Source organism: Zea mays, chromosome 8, assembly GCF_902167145.1.
Source record: "Zea mays cultivar B73 chromosome 8, Zm-B73-REFERENCE-NAM-5.0, whole genome shotgun sequence".
NCBI classification, from domain to species: Eukaryota; Viridiplantae; Streptophyta; class Magnoliopsida; order Poales; family Poaceae; genus Zea; species Zea mays.
In genome coordinates this window covers 166,312,748-166,335,193 of record NC_050103.1, presented here as the reverse complement: position 1 = coordinate 166,335,193, position 22,446 = coordinate 166,312,748, and the positions used below count along the sequence as shown (strand labels likewise).

Sequence of the window (22,446 nt, the reverse complement as noted above, 5' to 3'; positions counted from 1 at the left end):
CCTCTAATATGGCTAAGAAATATTAAATATCTTCCTATTTAATTTAGTCAGAGAGATATTTAGATTTGTTTAGGACTGCTTGAAGTTGATGGAACGATGCTCACCATAGAGAGCTAGAGTTGAGTTGAGGGTGTCTCCTCATACTCTTCCTGGCTGTCGGTTTCCGCCACCGAGAAAATACCGCCTGTTATTTTTTTGTTTTGTTTGGTTACAGTAAATAAAGCGACGTGTCGGTCGGGCCATGGCTCTGGCGGCGCGGTAATTCCCTGCGTGATCTCACGGAAACCCGTGCTACCGGGTACTAGTACGGTATTCCCGTTGAATTGAAAGGTCACTCACCACAACAGTCAGAGTCAGAGAGGAGTTCCCATCACCACCCGCTCCCCCGGTAAAAAAATTCAACCTTCAACCCCCGGATATCTTCAGAAAATAATTTTCTGACAAAGCTATAGTAGGTATTTTTGTATCGGGTAAAAAACAGCAGATAGGCAGGGGGCGGTGCAGAAGAGAAAAGCATCGCTGCGGCGTGGGAGCCCCCCGTCACCTACGATTTGCGCTTGCGCCCACCTACGGCTACGCATAGCCCTACCCCTACCTATAAAGCTGCGCGTCCGTCTGTAGGTGCGGCCGCCAGTGCTCTACTCCTGCCGCCGCTGCTGGCCTGTGGCGCCGCTGCCCGGCCACTGCACGTCTGCACCGCACCCACCACCCACCCCGTCTCGCTTTGCTGCCGCGGCAGGCCGTCCTCCTCGTCCAGACCAGACAGACAGCACCGGACCGGCCCGGACCCACGCCTTCCGCGGCCGGCGAACCGGCCCGGCCCGGCCCGAGAGAACCGGTGGTCCGAGGCGGCTCACCCACCGGTTCTCTTTTTGTCCGAATGCCACAGCTGCGCGTCTCTCTCTACTCCCTACAAAGAGACCACACCAAATCCCCCCCCTACCCCATCTCCCCCCCCGCCTCTGCTCTCCTTTCTCCCGTCCCCGCACAAAAACATTTGCCCCCCACCCGGCCACCCCTCCCGAGTCCCGACTGCTACTGCCGCTGCCTCCTCTCCCTTTCCGCCTGCCTTCGCTCTCCTCGTCGTCTCCTCCGTCTAGGGTTCTCCACCCCACCCGCCCCGCCGCCGCCCGATCCGAGGCAGATGCCGCCCGCAGCCATGGCGCTGCCGTCCCAGGCCCCGTCTAACTCAGGTACGCACGCGCGCCAGATCCGGTCAGCTCCGGCGCCCCGCTTTCTTCTCTCTTCGCTCGTGTTCGCCGTCTCCTCCCCGCGGAGACTCGTTTCTGATGACGCCTGCCTCTGTTCCGGCAGGGGATCCGCTGTACCCGGAGCTCTGGCGCGCCTGCGCCGGCCCGCTCGTCACCGTCCCCCGCGTCGGCGACCTCGTCTTCTACTTCCCCCAGGGACACATCGAGCAGGTACGCCTCCCTCTTCGTCTTCCTCTCTGCTCCCGCTGGAGCCTTGGCTTGCTCCCTTTGCTGCGGACGCTGACTTGGAGTGCTCTCAGGTGGAGGCGTCCATGAACCAGGTTGCCGGGAACCCGATGCGTCTCTACGATCTGCCTTCCAAGCTGCTCTGCCGCGTGCTCAACGTCGAGCTGAAGGTCCCTTCCTCTTCCGCTCCTGTTTTTTTTTTACCCTCCCTGGTTTAGTGGTTTTCCACTGCCAATTCTGCACCTTCCGCGTCCGCTCTAGGCCCGGTGCCTCACGCGTTCTCCGGGTTTTGGCAGGCGGAGACCGACACCGACGAGGTGTACGCGCAGATCATGCTCATGCCGGAGCCCGAGGTAGCCTCCTCCCAACTCGGGACGACTTTATTCTCGAGACGCGTTTCGGGAAAATTTTTCCTCGGTGCTAGGAGAGTTCTCACTTGCTGCCGCGCCTGCTTGTTCGCCCGTGCAGCAAAACGATGTGGCTGCCGAGAAGACGAGCTCTGGGTCTGCTGCGCCACCGAGGCCAGCGGTCAGGTCATTCTGCAAGACGCTCACCGCCTCCGACACCAGCACACACGGCGGCTTCTCTGTCCTGCGCCGCCACGCTGACGAGTGCCTCCCTGCCCTGGTGTGTGCGCGCGCGCTCTCCATCCACTTCTGGATTCTGTTTCACGCGCGTGCTTCTGCTTAACGTTTGTCTCTTCGGGTGAGCTGATCTTCGTTTCGCGGGCAGGATATGTCCCAGTCGCCTCCCACTCAGGAGCTGGTGGCGAAGGATCTGCATGGCATGGAGTGGCGATTCCGCCACATCTTCCGCGGTAATTTGGGCTCCTCATTTGCCGTGGTTCGCGCCTGTCGTGTATGCTACAGGACTGATTGATTTGTTGCACCGTTACTTTCCATTGTCGATTTGTTCAGTATTTGTAGTTTACAACTTTAGATTATGAATCAGTACCGCTGTGATTCATTGCATGTCTCAATTGGAAAGCTCGTTTTTTTGTGCCTGGTGTTGATGATCACTAACCGTGCACAAAATCCATCTTCAGGGCAACCCAGGAGGCATCTCCTTCAGAGTGGTTGGAGTGTTTTTGTCAGTTCCAAAAGGCTTGTTGCTGGAGACGCCTTCATTTTCCTCAGGTTTGCTTTGTTTCCTGCCTACCCAGCATGATAGCAATTTCCTGATCTGGTGCTAAGTTTCTGTTGGTCCTTGTGCAGAGGAGAAAACGGTGAACTTCGAGTTGGTGTTAGGCGCGCTATGAGGCAGTTGTCTAATGTACCTTCTTCGGTTATATCTAGCCAAAGCATGCATCTCGGGGTTCTTGCGACTGCATGGCACGCTATTAACACAAAGTCCATGTTCACTGTCTACTACAAACCTAGGTACGTTGCATGTCTGCCAAACACACTGATTACATTTCTGATACTTTACATACCGATCTACCTTGTTTATCTTGCATGCAGTTTGTTCTTGTTAAAGGTACTTAACATCTTACTGATCTCTAAATGTCAATGTTAGGACGAGCCCTTCAGAGTTCATCATTCCATATGATCAATATATGGAGTCAGTAAAAAACAATTATTCTATTGGGATGAGATTCAGGATGAGGTTTGAAGGGGAAGAGGCCCCCGAGCAGAGGTAACTCCTCCTTATTGGCCTTCTGTAATTTGCAGCTTCATTCATGCTACCTGGTCCCCATCATTGTACCTGCTCGTTATTTGTAGTTATTTTTGATGTATTTTTATCATGTCATTTAGGTTTACTGGTACAATAGTTGGCTGTGAAAATCTTGACCCACTATGGCCTGATTCCAGTTGGAGATACTTGAAGGTAACTGCTTATTCAATGTTTAATTCCATTATGGTCTTAAATCTTATGTTTATGGAGGGTTGTTTTTTTTCTTTGTTATTAACTATAGGTGCGCTGGGATGAGCCTTCTACTATCCCGCGGCCAGATAAGGTCTCTCCCTGGAAGATAGAGCCTGCTTCATCACCTCCTGTTAATCCTCTCCCTCTTTCTAGAGGAAAAAGACCTAGACAAAATGCACCTCCACCTTCCCCTGAATCATCTGTTCTCACAAAAGAAGGTAAGTTTATTAGATCGTTCAGTTTCAAGAGTAATGGTGACAAAAATATAGCCAGGCTAATGCTTTTCAAATTATCTTGTGTAATTTGCAGGTGCAACCAAGATTGATACTGATTCTGCTCAAACACCACATCAAAATTCGGTCTTGCAAAGTCAAGAGCAGATGAGCTTTAGGAACAACCTGACTGAAAGCACCGACTCTGATTCCACTGTTCAGAAGCAGATGATGTGGTCCCCATCACCCAATGGGAAAGTTCACACTAATTTTCAGCCGAGACCTGCTATGGATAACTGGATGCCATTGGGAAGGCGTGAAACTGACTTCAAGGACACCCGTTCTGCCTTCAAGGATGCCCGCACCGCTTCTCAATCGTTTGGAGATACACAGGGGTTCTTTATGCAAGCTTATGATGACAGTCGTCACCGTCTTTCTTTCAACAATCAGTTTCAAGATCAGGGTTCAGCTCATCGCTTTGCAGATCCATACTTCTATATGCCTCAACAACCTTCTCTGACGGTTGAATCAGGCACAAGGACGCAAACAGCGAACAATGACTTGCGTTTTTGGAGTGAGCGGAATTCGATGTATGGTAATCCAAGTGACCAACAGCAGGGTTTCAGCTTTGGGCAAAACACATCAAGTTGGTTGAACCAGCCACTTCCCCAGGTTGAACAGTCACGAGTGGTCAGGCCGCATGCAACGGTTGCTCCATTTGATTTAGAGAAGACTAGAGAAGGCAGTGGGTTCAAAATATTTGGTTTCCAAGTTGATACAACCAATCCATCACCTGTCCAATTGAGCTCTCCATTGTCTGCTATCCGAGAGCATGTGGTACAAACTCGACCATCGGCACCAGTGAATGAATTGCAACCTGTGCAAATTGAGTGCTTGCCTGAGGTGTCCGTAAGCACAGCTGGAACTGCAGCTGAGAACATTCAGCAAGTCCAGCAAAGTTCGAAAGATATTCAAAGCAAGTCCCAGGGCGCTTCAACAAGGAGCTGTACAAAGGTATTGTTTTTTTCCGTTTTTATGACCATGCACTTGTCTATATTCAATGTGCATGTGATTGGGAATATATTATCAGCTATTGGCTCATTCGGTTATTGAAACAAAATGACCTCTTCAGATATTGCTGTGTGGTTCCGAAATCCTGGTGGTTTGGTTCCTAATTGTCTGAATGCAGACTGGTCGTTGAGTTCATGACTCAAATCTGTGGTTTTCACCGACACTGATCGAATCTGCCAATAATCGTTTGATGTGTTCTCTATGTTGCCTAAAATCGCATCTCCATTTGGCAGAATTCAAAAAAGAAGAAGAAAAGAAACAGAAACAAAACAATAAATTTACTCAACATGCCTGATGATACATTTATTCTTTTTTGGTGGCCATGGATTGGATTGTTCGGTCCAAAGCAGAATTGCTTGATTGCGTCATTGTAGTTTTACATACAATAATATTGCATAACTGCTTTGTGGCCGAACCTATAAAATATCTTGTGTAGTCCTATGATCCTATCCTCTACAATTTACACTTCTGCTTCGAATGGTCTTCAGGTTCATAAGCAAGGAGTTGCGCTTGGCCGGTCCGTGGACCTCTCTAAATTCACCGACTACGGTGAGCTCAAAGCGGAACTAGACAAGATGTTTGAGTTCGAGGGCGAATTGGTATCTGCTAACCGGAACTGGCAGATCGTTTATACCGACAACGAGGGTGATATGATGCTTGTCGGAGATGACCCGTGGGAGTAAGTCTTTTTCTCTCTCTCAAGTGGTGGGAGCTTTGTACACGCGAATGAGCTTTCTCGTTCCAATACTGACACACCAGTCCATTGCTTACGAGCAGGGAGTTCTGCAACATAGTGCGCAAGATCTACATCTACACGAAGGAGGAGGTCCAGAAGATGAACTCGAAATCATCCGTGCCGAGGAAGGAGGAACCCCCAGCAGCAGGCGAAGGCTGCGCCGCCGCCGCCGCAAACGAGTAGGATGTCTGCCTGCACTGCAGCAAGCAGTTTTAGATGACTAGGTAAGTCCTCCGTTTGAGCCGCAGTACTCTGTTTTTTTTGTTGTTGTTGCAACAGTGGTGGTGAATGGGGTTTTGACTCTGGACTAAAGGAGCAACGAATTTGTCTTTGTTGAATACCTGTTAATGCATTGCTAAATTCAGCATCTCGGCTGCATTGGCGCTCTGGTCACATGATACTTAAGTTTGGCATTGGCATGATAGGAGGCTGCAGTGATGGGAAAAGGAAAAAGGGGGGCTCATCTTTTGGTTGTCGCTTTTTGGCTTTGTGTGTAGGTCGTGTGGAGGAAGCCGACGATGATGCATGCGTGATGAACCCGTTCCTTGTGCAGGAGGTGGTGCCAGCCCGGGTCCCAGGGAAGTAAAAACTCCTGAGATCTTTTGCTTGTCCGTTGCAGCCCCATCCCCCGTCCGTTTGGGTTTTAGTTGGGAACGTAGAAACTACTGTCTCCGCCTGCTTCTCCGAAGCTCGCTGTTGGTAGCAAGTTTTATTGCTAGTATTATTGTTATTGCTGATTTGCTCCCCTCTGCCTTTGCGATGTAAATATTTGTGTACCCAGCCCCAGCCCCAGCCCCAGCCCCAGCTTGTAGTGAGCAGTAACAAGCAGTAGCGGTACCTTCGGTATTAACCGGCAGCTAGCTATTTCGCGGCATTTTAATCCCTGTAAGCGTAGCTCTGTGGCGTGAGATAGATGACAAACACTGGGTATATGTATGTCTGATCTTTCTCACTGAATGTACCATAAGAGAGTTTGTAGAGTACCTGACCTGTGACCAACCCCGTTCCTGTCAGCTCTCTGGTCTCAGCAACACGCTGTGTGATGCCGCATATGGTCAATGCAAGTCCGTGTCGTTTACAACGTCCGTCTTCGTGGCGATGACGGCGACCTAAAGGCGCGCACTGTCTCTTTTTGCCGTCCATTGATCCATACGCTATGCAAGTATGCATGATTGGGGCGAGTGTGTGGCGGGGCCCCTTATCGTCTTGCCTGCCTGGTGTCCGAGTGATGCAATGCAAATCAAAGCACAGCGAAAGGCAAAGGCGACAGGCAGCTCATGCTGTGGGCGCGATTTCCCGTCACATTTGGTGTGCTCTGTTGATACACGGAACTGAGGAAGTGGTGGTGGCGTTAAGCTGTTTCTGCAGTGAAATGAAGGGAGGAAAGGTGCCCGGGGCAAGCAAGCAACCAACCAGCCAGGCGTGTGGCTGCTTGCCTCCCTGATCCCTCGGCACCGCCTGCTAGTGCCTCCCCTGAACTCCGTGGAAAAGGCGCCATCCGTCCACTTCGTTCCCCCGCCCCGTTGCCGCCACGAGTGTGCCGTCGTGGTTGGCCCGTCCGCCTGGGCTGCACTCCCGGTGGCGCTCGTGCTGCCAGCCAGCCGTCTCCCTTCCTCCGGTCAACGTGGCAGGGGAGAGGACAGAGGAGGGCTCACCGCACCGGCGCGGTGGCTGGAAACTGGCAAGGGACCATGGCTCGCTGCGAGGTTCGCTGCATCTGCATGGCTACTAGTCCTGCATCCATGGGTCCGGACCCCGGTCCCCGGAGCCGGAGGGATATGCTTTTGGGCGGTCGGTCTGGTCGGGGCGACGACAGCAGGTCAGCAGCAGCCGCGGAACGTGCCATGCCAATCCTAAAGGGCGTCGCAGTCGCTCACTGTTGGGCTGTTGTGGGGTCCCGTGGCTGTCGTCGTCGTCGTCGTAGCAAAGAAACAGTGGATCCATGGTCTGGCGAACACCCCAGGACAGGCTTTGACCGGAACCGGGGCGCTGGTCCTTTGTCCTCTCTCTCTCTCTCTTGAAACAATGGTCGAAACAGTTCTTGACTGGGTCCGGACGTGGCGGCCGATGCTTGTACGGCTCCGCGCGGTTCCACGGGAAGCATCATCATGGCTTTGCACAGAGCACGTACCCTGGGGATACCTCTGCCGCTGCTGCCTGCGCCTGACCCTGACCCTGACCCTGCCTAGTGTGTCTTCTGTTGCACTGGGCAGTGGGCAACTGGGCACTACCACGGGCTACCGACGTGTAGCGTAGCAGCAGCAGTAGATCATTTGGCAGTATGTGACACTGAATCCAGAGTAGTAGCGCCCTAGTCGAGCAGGCGATGATGGCGCTGGCACGTGGACCCTCCACGACCCTGGCCCCCGCCACGCGCTCGGGACCCTCCCACTCCATCCGAGGCACACCGATGCATGCTGTCCTGTCCTGGAGTCGCAGTGTAGTAGGTGCAGCACTAGTAATTGCTGTGCGGGGTGGTGGCCCGGCCCGGTGCTGCGCTCGCTAGACACTCACTGCTGCTGTAGGCAGCGTCGAGCCCAGCAGCAAGCAGCCCACGGCCCACCACCACGGAGAGGGGGAGGCAGGCAGGCGGGGCCGCCAGCCACCCACATCAGTCGAAACGGCATCTAGGCAGGCGCCGCGCCAGTCCAAGCGCGTCGCGACAAGGCCGCTGCTGCCGTCCCTCTCTGCTCGCCCTCGCAGTAGCAGCACGGGCACTGCTGCTGTTGGGGGTGGCCCCTGCCTCTGCCTCACAGGCTACGACTGCCACACGCCCAGACCACCGTCTCTGCCTCGTTTTCCTCGTGGCGACGTCGACGACCAGCGACAGGCGTACGAGTGAGTGTTCGTACGAGTATTCGCTGTAGCAGTCTAGCAGGGCAGCAGAAAAAGTGTGAAGCGTGAAGGAGTCCGCTCCAGCTCCGGCCGGACGCCCGCCGCGTGGGGAGACCGGCGACGGAAACGTACGTACGGACAGACTGAGAAACGTCCAGGGAGAGGAAGACGAAACACGCGTCGGCACGGCACCGCATCTCTGACGTGGTTGCGCCGCGCGCACGCAGACACAGGAGCAGACCGGGCCGGCGGCCGGTTGTTGGCTGTCGGGAAGAAGAAACAAAACAGCACGACGTCGACACCCCCGGGGGGGACGGCGTGTTACATGCTGCTGCATCCATGCCTGCCGGCGTCGCCGTTGACGGGCTGTGGCTGTGGGCCTCATGCGTGCATCCTAGGACGCGCCATCGATCGGTCCTCCTCCCTCCGTCACGCGCCTACTACCTACGACTAATTCGTGGCGTCGCAGGTTTCAGTCTTCCAAGTGCAAAGAGAGTGACCAGCAGACTTGCGCGTTCACTCGCCAATTGTCAGCTTTGATGCAATGCAATGCAACTCCTCTGTTGTGGGTTTAGTATCACGTCGCTTTCATTGGACGCAGAGAAATAAACAGTCAGAATTAGAATTCTGCAAACGCTTCTCCACCGTCACTATCGTCGTCGTTAGTCTGGCAATTGGCGACCCATTGTCAATCCTTTCTCATGCTCCATGCAATTTTAATCATGCTTAATATTGGTCATAAACTCTAGGAAAGGAAAAGGAACCAAAGAACATGACAAGCCATGTTTGGTTTACTGTCTAACTTACCATACTTTATATAACTTTTCTATATAAGTTTAGTTCTTCAATTTTGACGACTAATCTTAGACAAAATATGATACATTTAGTCACGAACCAAACAAGTCCTAGAGCCTCTAACCCCAGGAGAGACCGAAAACACCACCAACCATTTGCCCCCGCTCGTGAAACACTAAGGGCATGTTTGGATTGATGCATAACTTGCCTAACTTTTCAGCCTAAGATTAGTTATTTAATTCAAGGGCATGTTTGAATTGATGCCTAACTTTTCAGCATAAGATTAGTTATTCGAACAACTAACCTTAGGCAAAGTGTGACACAGTTAGTCACAAACCAAACATGTCCTAAAACCACCAACCAGGTGTTATTCTATTCTATGTAAGCATGGCAACGTATGTCTGATAAGAATACAAAAAATTTCCCCGCCTTTTAAAGTACAATGGCGTGCTATCCTCCTTTGATCGGAAGACTGAACCATATTGATGACTCACTTGTGTATCCTTGTTGATGGCGGTTACATCATATAATTTGTATTTTGTATCCTTATGCCGCTCAAGATATAACCGCCAAACGCATCCATTTGCATGTGTGGATGGGTGCGCGATGCAAGGACCTGAATTGTACACAAGGAAGACAAGAGTTCTTCAAGTACGCCCCATTTGATCTGAGAGACTAAAGATTAGTACATCTATTTTAGTTCTATTTAGTCCCTAAATTACCAAATGGTGGGACTAAAACATGAACTAAATTGTTTTAGTCTCTAGTCCCTCAAGGTCAAGGGGTGACTAAAAGAGACTAAACCATATAAATTCCTCTTTTTGTCCCCCTTTTATTTCAGTTGCGCTAATGACGGAAGAATGATAAGGGGTATTTTAGTCCTCTTATGATTCATTTAATGCATTTTAAATTTAGGATGCGTTTGGTTGCGGGACAACTGAGGACAGGGACGTCTCCTAGCGGCTGGCGTCCTCTCTCGTCCCTCCAATTTTGAGGGACAAATGAAGACAACACTGGGATAATCCTGTTCCAACCTCTGACCCTGAAACAAATAACCTTATTTGAGGGATCGTTCTATTCCATCCCGTTCTGTCATTGCAACCAAACGCACCCTTAGTCTATACAACTAAACGTGGTAGAGACTAAACTTTAGTATCCTAACTAAATTTTAGTCATTGGATTAAAGGAACCAAACGGGCCCTTAGATTCCCCAATGTTCAGGTGCTGACCTGGTATTCACGTAGGCAGGGTTCAGAGAGCTGCAATCCAATGGCCCTCTTTGATAGCTGTAAGCTGTACATGCACTTTGCAAGAGGCTGCGTGCAGATATATATAGACATGGAAATAAGGAACTGCGACAATCATATTTTATAGAAGAGCAAACAAGAGGTAGGAAGAAGCAAAAAAATGACTTCTCTCCACAACATATGTTAATTATCTCAGCCATTAAGGGGATGCTCTATGTTGCTTTCCAGGCATTTCAACCCGGAATTTAGACAATTCTAGCATATGCAGTAAACCAATAAAGAAAATTTGGTTCACAAGTGGCATGCTGTATCAACATCAAGATATATTATTTACCTCAGGATACTGATGATATATAGCAAATGGAGCTGAATAAGACAAAAGTGGAAGCAGATCAGCAACAAGACACTCTACTTCGTGGCCAGGGGCAGCAACAATCAAACTGCATCAACAAGAAACCATCATGTTAATCAGAATATGTGCTAATAATAGAAGAATAACCTTCTTCTACAACTTCTGTAACCTGCTAAAGCCATGTTCCTTCCAATATTTCATCTTTTCTGGTGATGGTGCTTTTCCAGGTTTAGGAGATTTTGAAGCATTTGAAGTAGTACCATCACTGTCTTTGCCACCTGCAGATTCACATAGCATCCAGAGATCAAAACTTAACTTCACTAGACCATTTTCAGATTCATCAACTTTTTACCTAATGAAGAGTTCTCATCTTGAACATGATGCTCATCCAAAGAAGGCTCTGAGGCCTCCATATCAGTTGGCTGATCTGTTGATAACTGTGCCTTATCATCTGACACTGCTGTGCCCACTTGATGTGCCAAAGATGCATGGGCATCCTCATCTCCAGCAGGTTCTATCGTCTCCCGGCCCTTCAGCGCTACTATCTACAACAGAAGGGGAATTCCCAGAACTTTGCATTGAACATGGGGCACTAAGTGGCACCAGAACAATCCTGAATGGAAAGTTTATCAAAACATTTTCAGACACGGTATAACTTGAACTAAATCATGGCTGCTGACCACTTCTACAAATTGAACCGAATTATTCATATGAGCTTGAAATAAGAACATTGAATATTTCTTACGTGACACATGACAGTATTGACGAATGGTCCAAAAGAAGTGAACGATAATATTAGATTGGATGGTAAGCAAATACAGTTTGAATGGCTGTATTAAAGCACGAGTTTTGTCATGCGTCGTGCGTTTCCCGCGTGCCAGCGAAATATTAAAAAAAAAGTGTAGTTGCCGGGATTCGAATCGAACCATGGTCTCTAGGAATAGAGCACTCGTCTCTAACCACTGCAGTGCATAGGTTGGAATCAGCACAGGACATTAGAGTTTTGTCAGGATGAGTTTTGGCTGCTAGGAAAGCTGAAGCAGCATTGTTTTGTTTATGCTTCTATGGAAAGAACAATTGCACGGTTGAGGTCCAGGATTAAGTATCTAAAAGAGGGGGATGCAAATACTAAATTCTTTCATATGCAGGCTTGTTTCAGGAAGAAAAGAAATTTCATTTCATATCTAGAAGATGAAGGAAGAGTGGTCTCTAATCATGAGGATATGCAGGAGGTGCTAGATGGATTTTTTTCCGGTCTTTTGGGTGCTGATTTTCAGAGGCAAAGCATTATTAATCTGTCGAGTTGTCACAGAGAGGCCGTGGATCTCAGCGATCTTGAGTGCCCCTTCTCAGAGAAAGAAGTGTTAGACACTATTGCGTGCCTTCCGTCTGATAAGGCTCCTGGGCCTGATGGGTTTACAGGGAGGTTCTATAAATCTTGTTGGAATATCATTAAGGGGGATCTGCTGGCGGCTCTGTCTATCATACACCAAGGCAATGTTCAGAGATTGGGGCAACTGAATTCATCCTACATTATTTTGATTCCTAAAAAGATGGATGCTTCGTCGGCTGGTGATTTCAGGCCAATTAGCCTAATTCATAGTGTTGCTAAATTGGTCATAAAATTACTCGCTAATCGTTTGGGCCCTCGTCTGCATGAATTGGTAGAATCTAATCAAAGTGCTTTTATCAGAGGAAGATCGATTCATGATAATCAAATGAGTTATTAAATCAATTGACAAGATTCGAAGAGGGTTTCTTTGGAAAGGGCGAAATGAGGTGAATGGTGGAAGTTGTATTGTTCCCTGGGAAAGTGTGACAAGGCCACTAAGCTTAGGGGGTCTTGGTGTTCCTAATTTGCAATTGATGAGTTGGGCACTGCAGGCTAAGTGGCTCTGGCTAGAGAAGACCGATCCAACTCGACCGTGGCTTGGTTTGAGTATCCCCGTGCAGCAGCAAGTTAGACAATTTTTTAAAGCTTCGGTGATCTCTATTGTTGGGAATGGGACCAATACTTTTTTCTGGTCAGACAGATGGTTGAATGGGCAGAGGATACAAGATTTTGCCCCTGAAGTTGTAAGTATGGTGAGCAGCAGGCCATTTAGTTCGAGAACTGTTGCTCAGGCGTTGCATAATTGGCAATGGGTTTGCGACATCACGAATCCTTAACTTTGATTGGTCTACATCAGTATTTGCAGCTGTGGGATGCTTTAAGTGGAGTGGTGCTTAATCAGGAGGAGGACAGACATGTGTGGGTGCACTCGAGCTCTGGTGTTTTCTCATCCAAATCTTGTTATTCGGCATTGTTTATGGGAGCTGTTTCTTTCCAGCCATGGAAATGGGTGTGGAAGTCGTGGGCACCCCCCAAATGCAAATTTTTTGTTTGGCTGGCGATAAGGAATAAATGTTGGACTGCGGATAGACTTCAGAGGAAAGGACTACCGCACCCGGTGGTCTGCCCATTATGTGATCAAGAGCAAGAAACTATCTTGCACCTCTTGTGCTCTTGCAGTTTCGCTAGACAATTTTGGCATGTTATATTTTCAGCTTTGAGGATGGGACATCTTACGCCTACTAGAGAGGCGGGCTCTTTTGTGGATTGGTGGGGCAAGGTGCATAGGAGGGTCCCCAAACATGTCAGAAAAGGTATCCATAGTCTCATTATCCTGGGGGCCTGGTGTTTATGGCTGCATCGCAATAAGGCGGTATTTGATGGTGTCAACCCTTCATTGAGCACCATTCAAAGGCTTTTCTTGGATGAGGTAGAGTGCTGGTGTATGGCTGGTGCGAAGCAGCTCGAGAGTCTTGGGCTTCTGGCTACATTTGCTAGGGCTAGGGCTTTTCCTAGTGCATGAGGCTGCACTGTTTTTTCTTTTTATTTTTGCCTGTTATGGCATTGTACTTTGGTCCATTTCGGACCTTTCTCTCTTTCAATATAATGATGCGCAGTTCTCCTGCGTGTTCAAGAAAAAAAATGTTGGTTTGTATTGTATAAAAAAACCTTATGTCATATATAAAAACCATAGCGATGCACGAGCCATTGTTTTCAGGCCGGGCGACCAACTGGTCGTTCCAGAGGACCGACTAGGTGTCTAATCGCGATTAGGGCGACGATTAGGACACCTAATCGGTCCTCTTGGACCTCTGGTCGTCCCCTAATCGTCCTATATATTTTGGACATATGTATATATAATATGATATATGTATATATAAGCAATACTACAATAGGCATTATATAAATCTGAAAGTCTGAAATTGAAACTGAGTAATAGACTGAAAGGCAATATATGCATATAGCACTATAGCAGAACTGAAACTAAAATATTGAATACAAGGCTACAAGCAGTAATGCAGTACCTACTGCCTAGAGCATATCATCATCCAAGCAAAAAGCAGCAGCAGCTTCTCCAACAGATTCAGATTCATCAGAATTCAGACAATAGGAAAGGGGGAGAAGGGGGAAATCTTGACATGAGGAGCTCATCTCGTCGCTAGTGTTTTGGAGCAGCTGCCGGTGTTTTGGAGCTGCTGCTGGTGTTCTAGAGCCGCAGCCTGTGTTCTGGACTCGGCAGAGGAGAGGAAAAGTTTCAAGGGGTGGTGGCGCATTGCCTTTATACTACTGTAGATGGGCCAAAAAAATAGAAGCCCAGTAGCCCACTAGAAAACCCTAGCCGCCTGGACAAATCCTGGTCGATTTACCATCTAGTCGGACGACTAATCGCCCCTAATCGACGACTAGTCGGACGACTTGATACTCTAGTCGAGTCGTCCGGCTGATTGGCCACTACCAGGCGACCTGCCCGACTAATCGCGATTAGCCGGACGACTTGAAAACAGTGACACAAGTAACAAACTAGTTTTGTTAAAAGGTCACTTGTTACTCCAGACATTATTTAATTAAAAGCAACCTAGTGCCAAAAGAAAAGTACCTGCTGACCATATCACTGCTCAAATTGTACATTCTTATAATGTCGATGGTGCTGGGTGCTGAACCAAGACATGTGCTGCAAACATACCCTGTACCTGTTAATGCAACGAGCAACAGAAATAATTCATAATCACGTTAGGATTTTACATAACTAATGCATTATAATGGGTATGCCTAGAGAACACCAAAAAACAGTTCTAATCTAATATATACAAAAAATGATGGATGCGGTACGTTGGCACTTGGCACTATGGCAGGTAGTGCTCAAAATTAAAATGGAAGATCCCGTTTGTCCGGAATCGTTTCTGAAAAAATGGTATCATTTATGTCCGTTTTCAACCATTACCATATATAAAACTTTGATTTTCTAATTTCTGTCAGCACCGTACTGATTTCGACACTAAATAGTTAAATTGGAAATCTGGTAATTTTTTGACCGGTCAGGAATCATTTTCGTTGCAATTTTTATTGCTTATTCCTCATACTGGCAGCATAAATCAATCTGTTATATAGCAAATTCCAAGGAAAATCCTGGTGACTTATAGCAGATTACAAGTTCATAACTATGTACAAATAGTATGTTTTGAGGAAAATGTATCAAGTAGAACATTTACCATCTGCATGTAGTCAATAGAGTTTGTATTTAGTTCAATAGCATCCATTAAGCTTAATCTTATTGAACTAGCAATAACATAAAATTAAAACATGTTTTACCTCCTAAATGTTCAGCAACGGCTCCAACAACTAAACCTCCAACCATATCAACCACAAGCACATCTGAATATGCACTGATGTTTACCATAGGCAACAAGAGAGATAGTGTGTCAACTCGCACAAACCTAATAACCACAGAAAGAACAGCATAAAGCGACCGAGAGTGGTGCATGAACAATAAAGAAGAAATTATATATGAAGATTGAGGATTGAACCAAAACAACAAATGCCACTTGTCAACAAACTAATGAAGAAAAAAATACCCTATATGAGCTGGACTTTTCTTGAAGTATGTCTCACAAATGCTGCACATAAAAAGGACCACAAATTAACCCTACTGTCCATAAGATTAAAAAATGAGTTGATAAAGATCCAGCAATCAAATTTCAAGAGGCTTGGGCTATGCCCAATATGAGTTATAGTAGAATATTAAAAAATAAATACAAAAATGGGAAAAAAACTATTTCTATTAGAAATGTTCCTGATCCTCCACTCTAGCTAACACGCTAATTGCCATTGTAACTATTACCTGCCATAAAATATATTGTTCTCCAAAGCACAAGATATCATCCATTTCTCAAAGAGCACAATATCATTCATTTCAGTTAACTGGAGACACAATAAAATATTGAAACAACAGTATTGGACATGCTGACTTCACATATCAAATGCTATAGAATAATTTCGTTTGCATTCTTCAACTCCCAGTCTGGTCGCTACCCTCTTCATTCAAGGTGTTGCATGGCATCGCTTTAAATATAATCGAATGTATCAATAGTAATATAGAAATTACCATGTTCCCTTTATCTCTTGTAGAGAACATCGGGAACTTAACTACACAGAAAGCATATAGATAAACATCTGGTCACATAAATGATTACATGGCAACAGTACAGCGACGTAAACCAATGTAAGCATCTCAAAAAATAATGTAACATGTTTGCAGACTGTACAAAGACTAATAGAAAGGTACCTCTGAGCAGATGGGTGTGGTATCAGAACATTAGGTGCATATTTCTTTTGTTTCTTTAACTTGTACTTCTGCAATCAAAATGATTTAATCAAATCAATTGTCAACAAATTTGAAACTTCGGAAGACCAAAGAAAAATAAAGTCAAGAAATTATCTATACCCTATATAACCCACCAGTTTAAACTTGCAAAATCCACTCAACCAAATCACCTCCACACCCATGATCTTCTCTAAATCCACCAAACAAATCACACCCACGCGTAACATATATTCAAAACCAATAGTTCAGATCATTAGATAACCCTTCTCTATCTTACTCACTCAAATTCAATTTCCAATGACCTTCGTCCCTCATCCCTTACACACACACTAAACCCCTGCCTCCCCCTCTCCCCATGACCCCACCGCCCCACCCCCTCCTCCCGTGCGTTAGCACGGACAATACTAGCTAGTTGTACTAACCTGCGAGAAGACAATTTTCTTTCCAAATGTTGAGCTATTTGCTATTAAAGCTTCTACAATCTCGTCACCAGTCGCACCAACCCTGTTTTGGAAAATCAAATTGCATACAAATTAGATGTAAATCACAGGGAGCAGAGAATAAAGCACTGTCAGTATATTCAATAGAAGTCAAATATGATCAGAATATCACCGCTTCATTGCCTCTATATCATCGCTAGATAAATTCTGAGCTGTTTTGTTATCAATCAGGGACCTATTGTACGGTTACACACAAAGGGTTGGTTTGAGAGGGGAGAGAGTAGCGAAGTCAGGGAGGTGGGGGTGCGGGGGAGTGTAGTACTGAGGCTCCGCGGGTGAGGCGGAAGAAGGCTAGGCGATCGCCGTCGTTGATGTCGACGAGGGCGCTGCAGCCCTCCCACGCCTCCCGGAGAATCGGCGGCGGGTCCATTGATCGGTGGGGGGGGGGGGGGGGGGGGAGCGAGCGGGAGTTGGAGTTGGGGACAAAGCGAAGCGAAAGCCAGGGTTTAAGCAACAATATGCGCGCCGCCAACTGAACAGAGTTGCTAGCGGATGGGCACCTTATGCAAGGAGAAACGGCCTGATAAGCATTGGTTTGGGGGAGATTACTAAAATTATGAAACACGGCAGAACTGATTTCGACGAAATTAAGACTTAGACGAGGGCTTCAACATTTAGAGGCGCAGATGATAGACAAACGTTGATATGGAATTAATATAGTCATTAGTTACCGCAAATAAGGATTTAGCTGCTTGAGCTCACGCCGTTTTTGCTACACGCAAACTCTGTCGTCCGTCTCGTCTCGGCGCCGGCCACGGCCGAACTCTTCTCCCGCGGCGCCGTGCAGCAGCGGAAGCGCACGCTGGTGGCCGGCGGCCAAGTTCGTGAGGACGACCAATAAGCAGAGGCAGCTGCCGTTGCCGTCGCTCGAATGGTCGGCTCGTCTGGCGCCATACCCCTTGCTCGGCGCCCCCTCCGCCATGTCCTCCAGGTCTCAGCAGTTCTTTTTTTTACATCCTGTTTGATCTCTCTCCGCTTGTCCTAGCAAATCACCTTACTACGATACGATCTCCTCCATGTTTACTTTCCGGCTGCAATGGCAATGGCAATGCAGGACCTGGATCCGCTGACCACGGCGGGGCTGTTCGCGGAGGCGCGGTGCGTGGGCGAGAAGAAGGTGAACGGCGAGGAGTGCTTCATCCTGAAGCTGGCGGGCCTGATGGTGCAGGAGCAGCTCCGCCAGCAGCAGGGGCAGCTGCTGCGACAGCCATACCGCCACCGCCGCATGGGAGTGAAGCAAACTTCTCCCTGCCCGCAGCAATGAGCTCGGTAATGTCCTTACCGCTCGGTTGGGACAGCAGGAGCTCCATCTTTTCATTGTCAACTTCGCAGCCAACTGTGACATGCATTAAGTAGGAATGATAACATCATATGCTTCTGCTACTTGAGCAGTGTGCCAAGGTACAAGCACAGAAATTAGTAAATACAGGACCACTATTGTGATGAATACATCACCACTGCAAACCAAACCAACTGTGTTACTAAACTATTATCATGTAGTTCACAGCCAACTGTGACATGTATTAAGTAGGAATGATAAGATCAGATGTACTGCTACATGATTCGTGTGACAAAAGCACAGTAAGAGCAATAAATCAGTAATTACAGGATCACTATTGGGATGAATAAACCACCAATGCAAATCAAATCAACTGTGTCAAAAAATTATTAACATGTAGTTCAACATACAACCCCATGAATCCCTACACTCAAGAAACAAGTATTGTTATTGGCAGTATTGGGTCTTTTCCAGAAAGCCAGCTAGAGGGTTAATATTTGGTACCCATCCGTTCCAAATTATGAAATTATAATTTAGAATTGAGGGAATAGTAACCAGAGCTGTCAGTTGGATGGGTTGCAGCTGGGTGAAATTACCTGACACCAGAATGGCCGTCAAGTCTACAGTAGAGGGGCAGCAGCTACGGGAGCAGCTCCGCGACCCTAAACCCGCATGGGCCTAATGGTGCACATCGAGGACTCGCATCTGACCCGCATCCAGCCGCACGCCGTCGGGGACGCCGTGTACTGGGAGACCACCACCAGCTCCGCCCTGGAGGACTACCGCGCCGTGGAGGGCGTCATGATCGCGCACTCGGGGCGCTCCGCGGTGACCCTGTTCCGGTTCGGCGAGGCCGCCATGAGCCACACCAAGACGCGGATGGAGGAGGCATGGAGCATCGAGGAGCCGAGGAGGTGGCGTTCAACGTCCCCGGCCTGTCCGCGGACTGCTTCATCTCGTCGGCCGACATCCAGTCCGGTCCAGTCGGCGAGGCATGCGTGTTGTCATCGTCCCAGTAGCGCGCCAAGGCCGGCGCAAGATCTCGAAGAGGCACTCGTCTGGGAGCGCGTCGAGCGACAGCAGCGGCAGCTGCCTCTGCTTCTTGGCCGCCCTCACGAACTCGGCCGCCGCGGCGACCGCGGACGCGGCCACCAGCGTGCGCTTCCGCTGCTGCACGGCGCCGCGGGAGAAGAGCCCGGCCAGCTCAGCCGGCACCGAGACCAGGCACAGACGGACGGCAGAGTTTGCGTGTAGCAAACGGCGTGAGCTCAAGCAGCTAAGCCCTCATTCGCGGCAGCTAATGACTAAGTCAATTCCATATCAGCGTCTGTCCGTCCGTCTGTGTCTCTAAAATATCGAAGCCCTTGCCTAAGCCTTCGTTTCGTCGAAACCAATTCTGCCGTGTTTTATAATGTCAATAATCTCGGGTTTGAGGTAGGCGGAGGCGGCGAGGGTGACTGGCGCGGTGAGGAACGCCAAGCAGGGGAGCCCTGGCCGCCGGAATACGCGCGCCGCCAACGGACGCCGGCAAGCAGGTCGATGTCGGAGCCGGAAACATGTATACAGCAAACAAATTTTGCTCAATTTGGTTCGCTTTGATGATAGATGTTCGCTTTGATAGTTTGATGATAGCTGTTGTGACTGAGGACCATGGATGCAGCAAGCACGTAGTTACTCATTCGGGGTATGCTGTGGTGATCCGTGATCGGTGGCGAGGGAGGGAGAACATCTCAACATTGACCCTACTTTTCCTCAACACACGTCCGGTTTGAAGATTTATTAAATGGTTAATATAAATATAGGCTGATCCCCAATGAAAAAAACAGTAAAGATGTCACGTGTTATCATATAAATATACTGCTCTCAATTCATCATCACGGATCAGCTTGGACTTTACATTTGTCATCGATCGTCTTTTTGTTATATTGTTGGGTACCAAAATGGGCACGCCGATGTGCCGAACTGTTCGCGGTTCGGACAGTTCATACTGGTGGTACGGACGGTCCGTACGCGAGTAGAATCAGTTAGAGTTATGAATTTATTGCAGGTTTTGTTAGCTAAAACCACGGAATTAGCTCGGATGATGAATTGTAACGGGTCCAGACCCCCTATATATAATTATATCTCGTTTTTACCTTATGCATTAGGACTTATGCATTAGGAGTAGTTCTAGTTTAGCCCTAGTTTAGCATTTCTCTACCTCAAATCTTCACCTTTCTTCGGCTCTACGTTGATTAGAGACGTATTGTATGGCCTACCGATCTCAAGACAAAATCTTCTCCCCGACGGGTCCCTTCCGGGAGCGAGATCCAGACACTGCCAGCGAACTCCGCCGCCCCTGCGCAAGCGCGGACCGTCCGGCTCGTCAGACATGAACGACAGGTCGCAGACCGTTTGGACCATAGCCGCGGACCATCCGCGCCTCTAACAAGAACACCGCCGCCGGTTCTCACCATAGTGATTAGCGTCTGGATCGACGCCAACATATATATCGGTGCATCACAAGCAAGAGACACACGCACCACAATTGACACTAAAGTTGGCCAAAACCAAACCAAAGCCGATCATCTTTACGATCACTTCTTATTAGTTTTTGGACACATATCAACCAAGTGTCTGGCTTTCCTGCCTGACAGTCACAATCATTACTGCAATTCATTTTCCTGTGCATCATCTCCGACCAACAGGCACTGGATTTGATGTTTAACTATTGCCTCAGCATCCACCACTAAGGCCTTGATCGGTTATTCCCATTATATATGGATTGGATGAGATTGGAAAAAAATTAAAAGAACTTTGACTTGTTTGGGATTTAAACCCACTTAATCTCACTCAATCCACATGGATTGAGAGCTAACCGAACAAGTCCTAAATTGTTGTTTAACATGCAACATAGATTCTATTACATCAAGGACCAGAGAGAAAACGGACACTAGACTAAAGAAAATCTATAGTTACATCGTCACACTCATGTCTCATCCCCATCCCCGAGATAGCGAGCCTCATCTTAAATTCATCACTCGCCCTAGAAACCAATGGTCACCGCAGCTTATGCCGCTTCCGAATTGAAGCCCTTAATTAGTACTAGAAAGGATCATCATCCCGGTGGTGGCCTGTTTCTTTGGACCGACTACATTGCGTTGTGGAGACCGGCAGTGTGCATCAGCATGGCCTTAATTTCTTCAGGCACCATTCCAGGACCATCCGTCCACTGCTGGAGGAGGCAACAGAGACATGAAAAGGGTGAGCGACGGTGGGTTCGTGTCAGGAGCCTAGCCGTTAGCGCCCGGCTTTAGTACCACCTCGCTAGCCGGAGGGGGCCGTGGTGAGCTTATAAGCGAGATTTCCCCTCCTCTCACAGCCCGGGTTTTGAGAGCGAGTGAAGGGGCTCGCTTGTGTTAGCCCACGAGCGCCGGGAAACGCCCAAAGGTGTAGCGTTGAGTGGGCTAGGCCGGGAAGGTCGTTGACAATTGGTATCAGAGGCAGACAGTCGCCATACCGCCCGAAAAGGGGGATGGGATGTCAGGAGCCTAGCCGTTAGCGCCCGGCTTTAGTACCACCTCGCTAGCCGGAGGGGGCCATGGTGAGCTTATAAGCGAGATTTCCCCTCCTCTCACAGCCCGGGTTTTGAGAGCGAGTGAAGGGGCTCGCTTGTGTTAGCCCACGAGCGCCGGGAAACACCCAAAGGTGTAGCGTTGAGTGGGCTAGGCCGGGAAGGTCGCTGACAATTGGTATCAGAGGCAGACAGTCGCCATACCGCCCGAAAAGGGGGATGGGATGTCAGGAGCCTAGCCGTTAGCGCCCGACTTTAGTACCACCTCGCTAGCCGGAGGGGGCCGTGGTGAGCTTATAAGCGAGATTTCCCCTCCTCTCACAGCCCGGGTTTTGAGAGCGAGTGAAGGGGCTCGCTTGTGTTAGCCCACGAGCGCCGGGAAACGCCCAAAGGTGTAGCGTTGAGTGGGCTAGGCCGGGAAGGTCGCTGACAATTGGTATCAGAGGCAGACAGTCGCCATACCGCCCGAAAAGGGGGATGGGATGTCAGGAGCCTAGCCGTTAGCGCCCGGCTTTAGTACCACCTCGCTAGCCGGAGGGGGCCGTGGTGAGCTTATAAGCGAGATTTCCCCTCCTCTCACAGCCTGGGTTTTGAGAGCGAGTGAAGGGGCTCGCTTGTGTTAGCCCACGAGCGTCGGGAAACACCCAAAGGTGTAGCGTTGAGTGGGCTAGGCCGGGAAGGTCGCTGACAATTGGTATCAGAGGCAGACAGTCGCCATACCGCCCGAAAAGGGGGATGGGATGTCAGGAGCCTAGCCGTTAGCGCCCGGCTTTAGGCCGGGAATTTACGTTTAGCACTGTTTGACCTTTCTAAAGGTCGAATCTTGTTATGATGATAATACAAAAGTTATAGAGGACTTTATAAGCTTTCTAGAAAGTACTAGTTTACTATTTTTGGATGCATATCTTGT

The 22,446-nt window shown here is 48.7% G+C and overlaps 1 protein-coding gene and 1 pseudogene across 1 annotated transcript; one reads left to right on the top strand and one right to left on the bottom strand.

Moving 5' to 3' along the window:
- The first annotated feature begins 515 nt into the window (after positions 1 to 515).
- LOC100273501 (uncharacterized) lies at positions 516 to 6,320 on the top strand. Its single transcript, XM_008658682.3, has 15 exons — positions 516 to 1,193; positions 1,315 to 1,421; positions 1,511 to 1,606; positions 1,733 to 1,789; positions 1,905 to 2,063; positions 2,169 to 2,253; positions 2,482 to 2,572; positions 2,651 to 2,815; positions 2,952 to 3,071; positions 3,191 to 3,263; positions 3,352 to 3,520; positions 3,612 to 4,528; positions 5,074 to 5,264; positions 5,363 to 5,545; positions 5,819 to 6,320. The coding sequence occupies exons 1-14, from the start codon at positions 881 to 883 to the stop codon at positions 5,502 to 5,504; spliced, it is 2,685 nt and encodes an 894-aa protein (XP_008656904.3). The 5' UTR covers positions 516 to 880; the 3' UTR covers positions 5,505 to 5,545; positions 5,819 to 6,320.
- LOC103636328 (tRNA (adenine(58)-N(1))-methyltransferase non-catalytic subunit TRM6-like) lies at positions 6,021 to 17,074 on the bottom strand (annotated as a pseudogene).
- Between the last annotated feature and the right edge of the window lie 5,372 nt (positions 17,075 to 22,446).

Excerpts from the sequence above, each read along its gene's own strand:
- LOC100273501 (XM_008658682.3), top strand. The coding sequence starts at position 881 with ATGCCACAGCTGCGCGTCTCTCTCTACTCCCTACAAAGAGACCACACC. Across the intron at positions 2,573-2,650 it reads GACGCCTTCATTTTCCTCAG|AGGAGAAAACGGTGAACTTC; the intron begins GTTTGCTTTGTT and ends GTCCTTGTGCAG. Across the intron at positions 5,265-5,362 it reads GTCGGAGATGACCCGTGGGA|GGAGTTCTGCAACATAGTGC; the intron begins GTAAGTCTTTTT and ends GCTTACGAGCAG.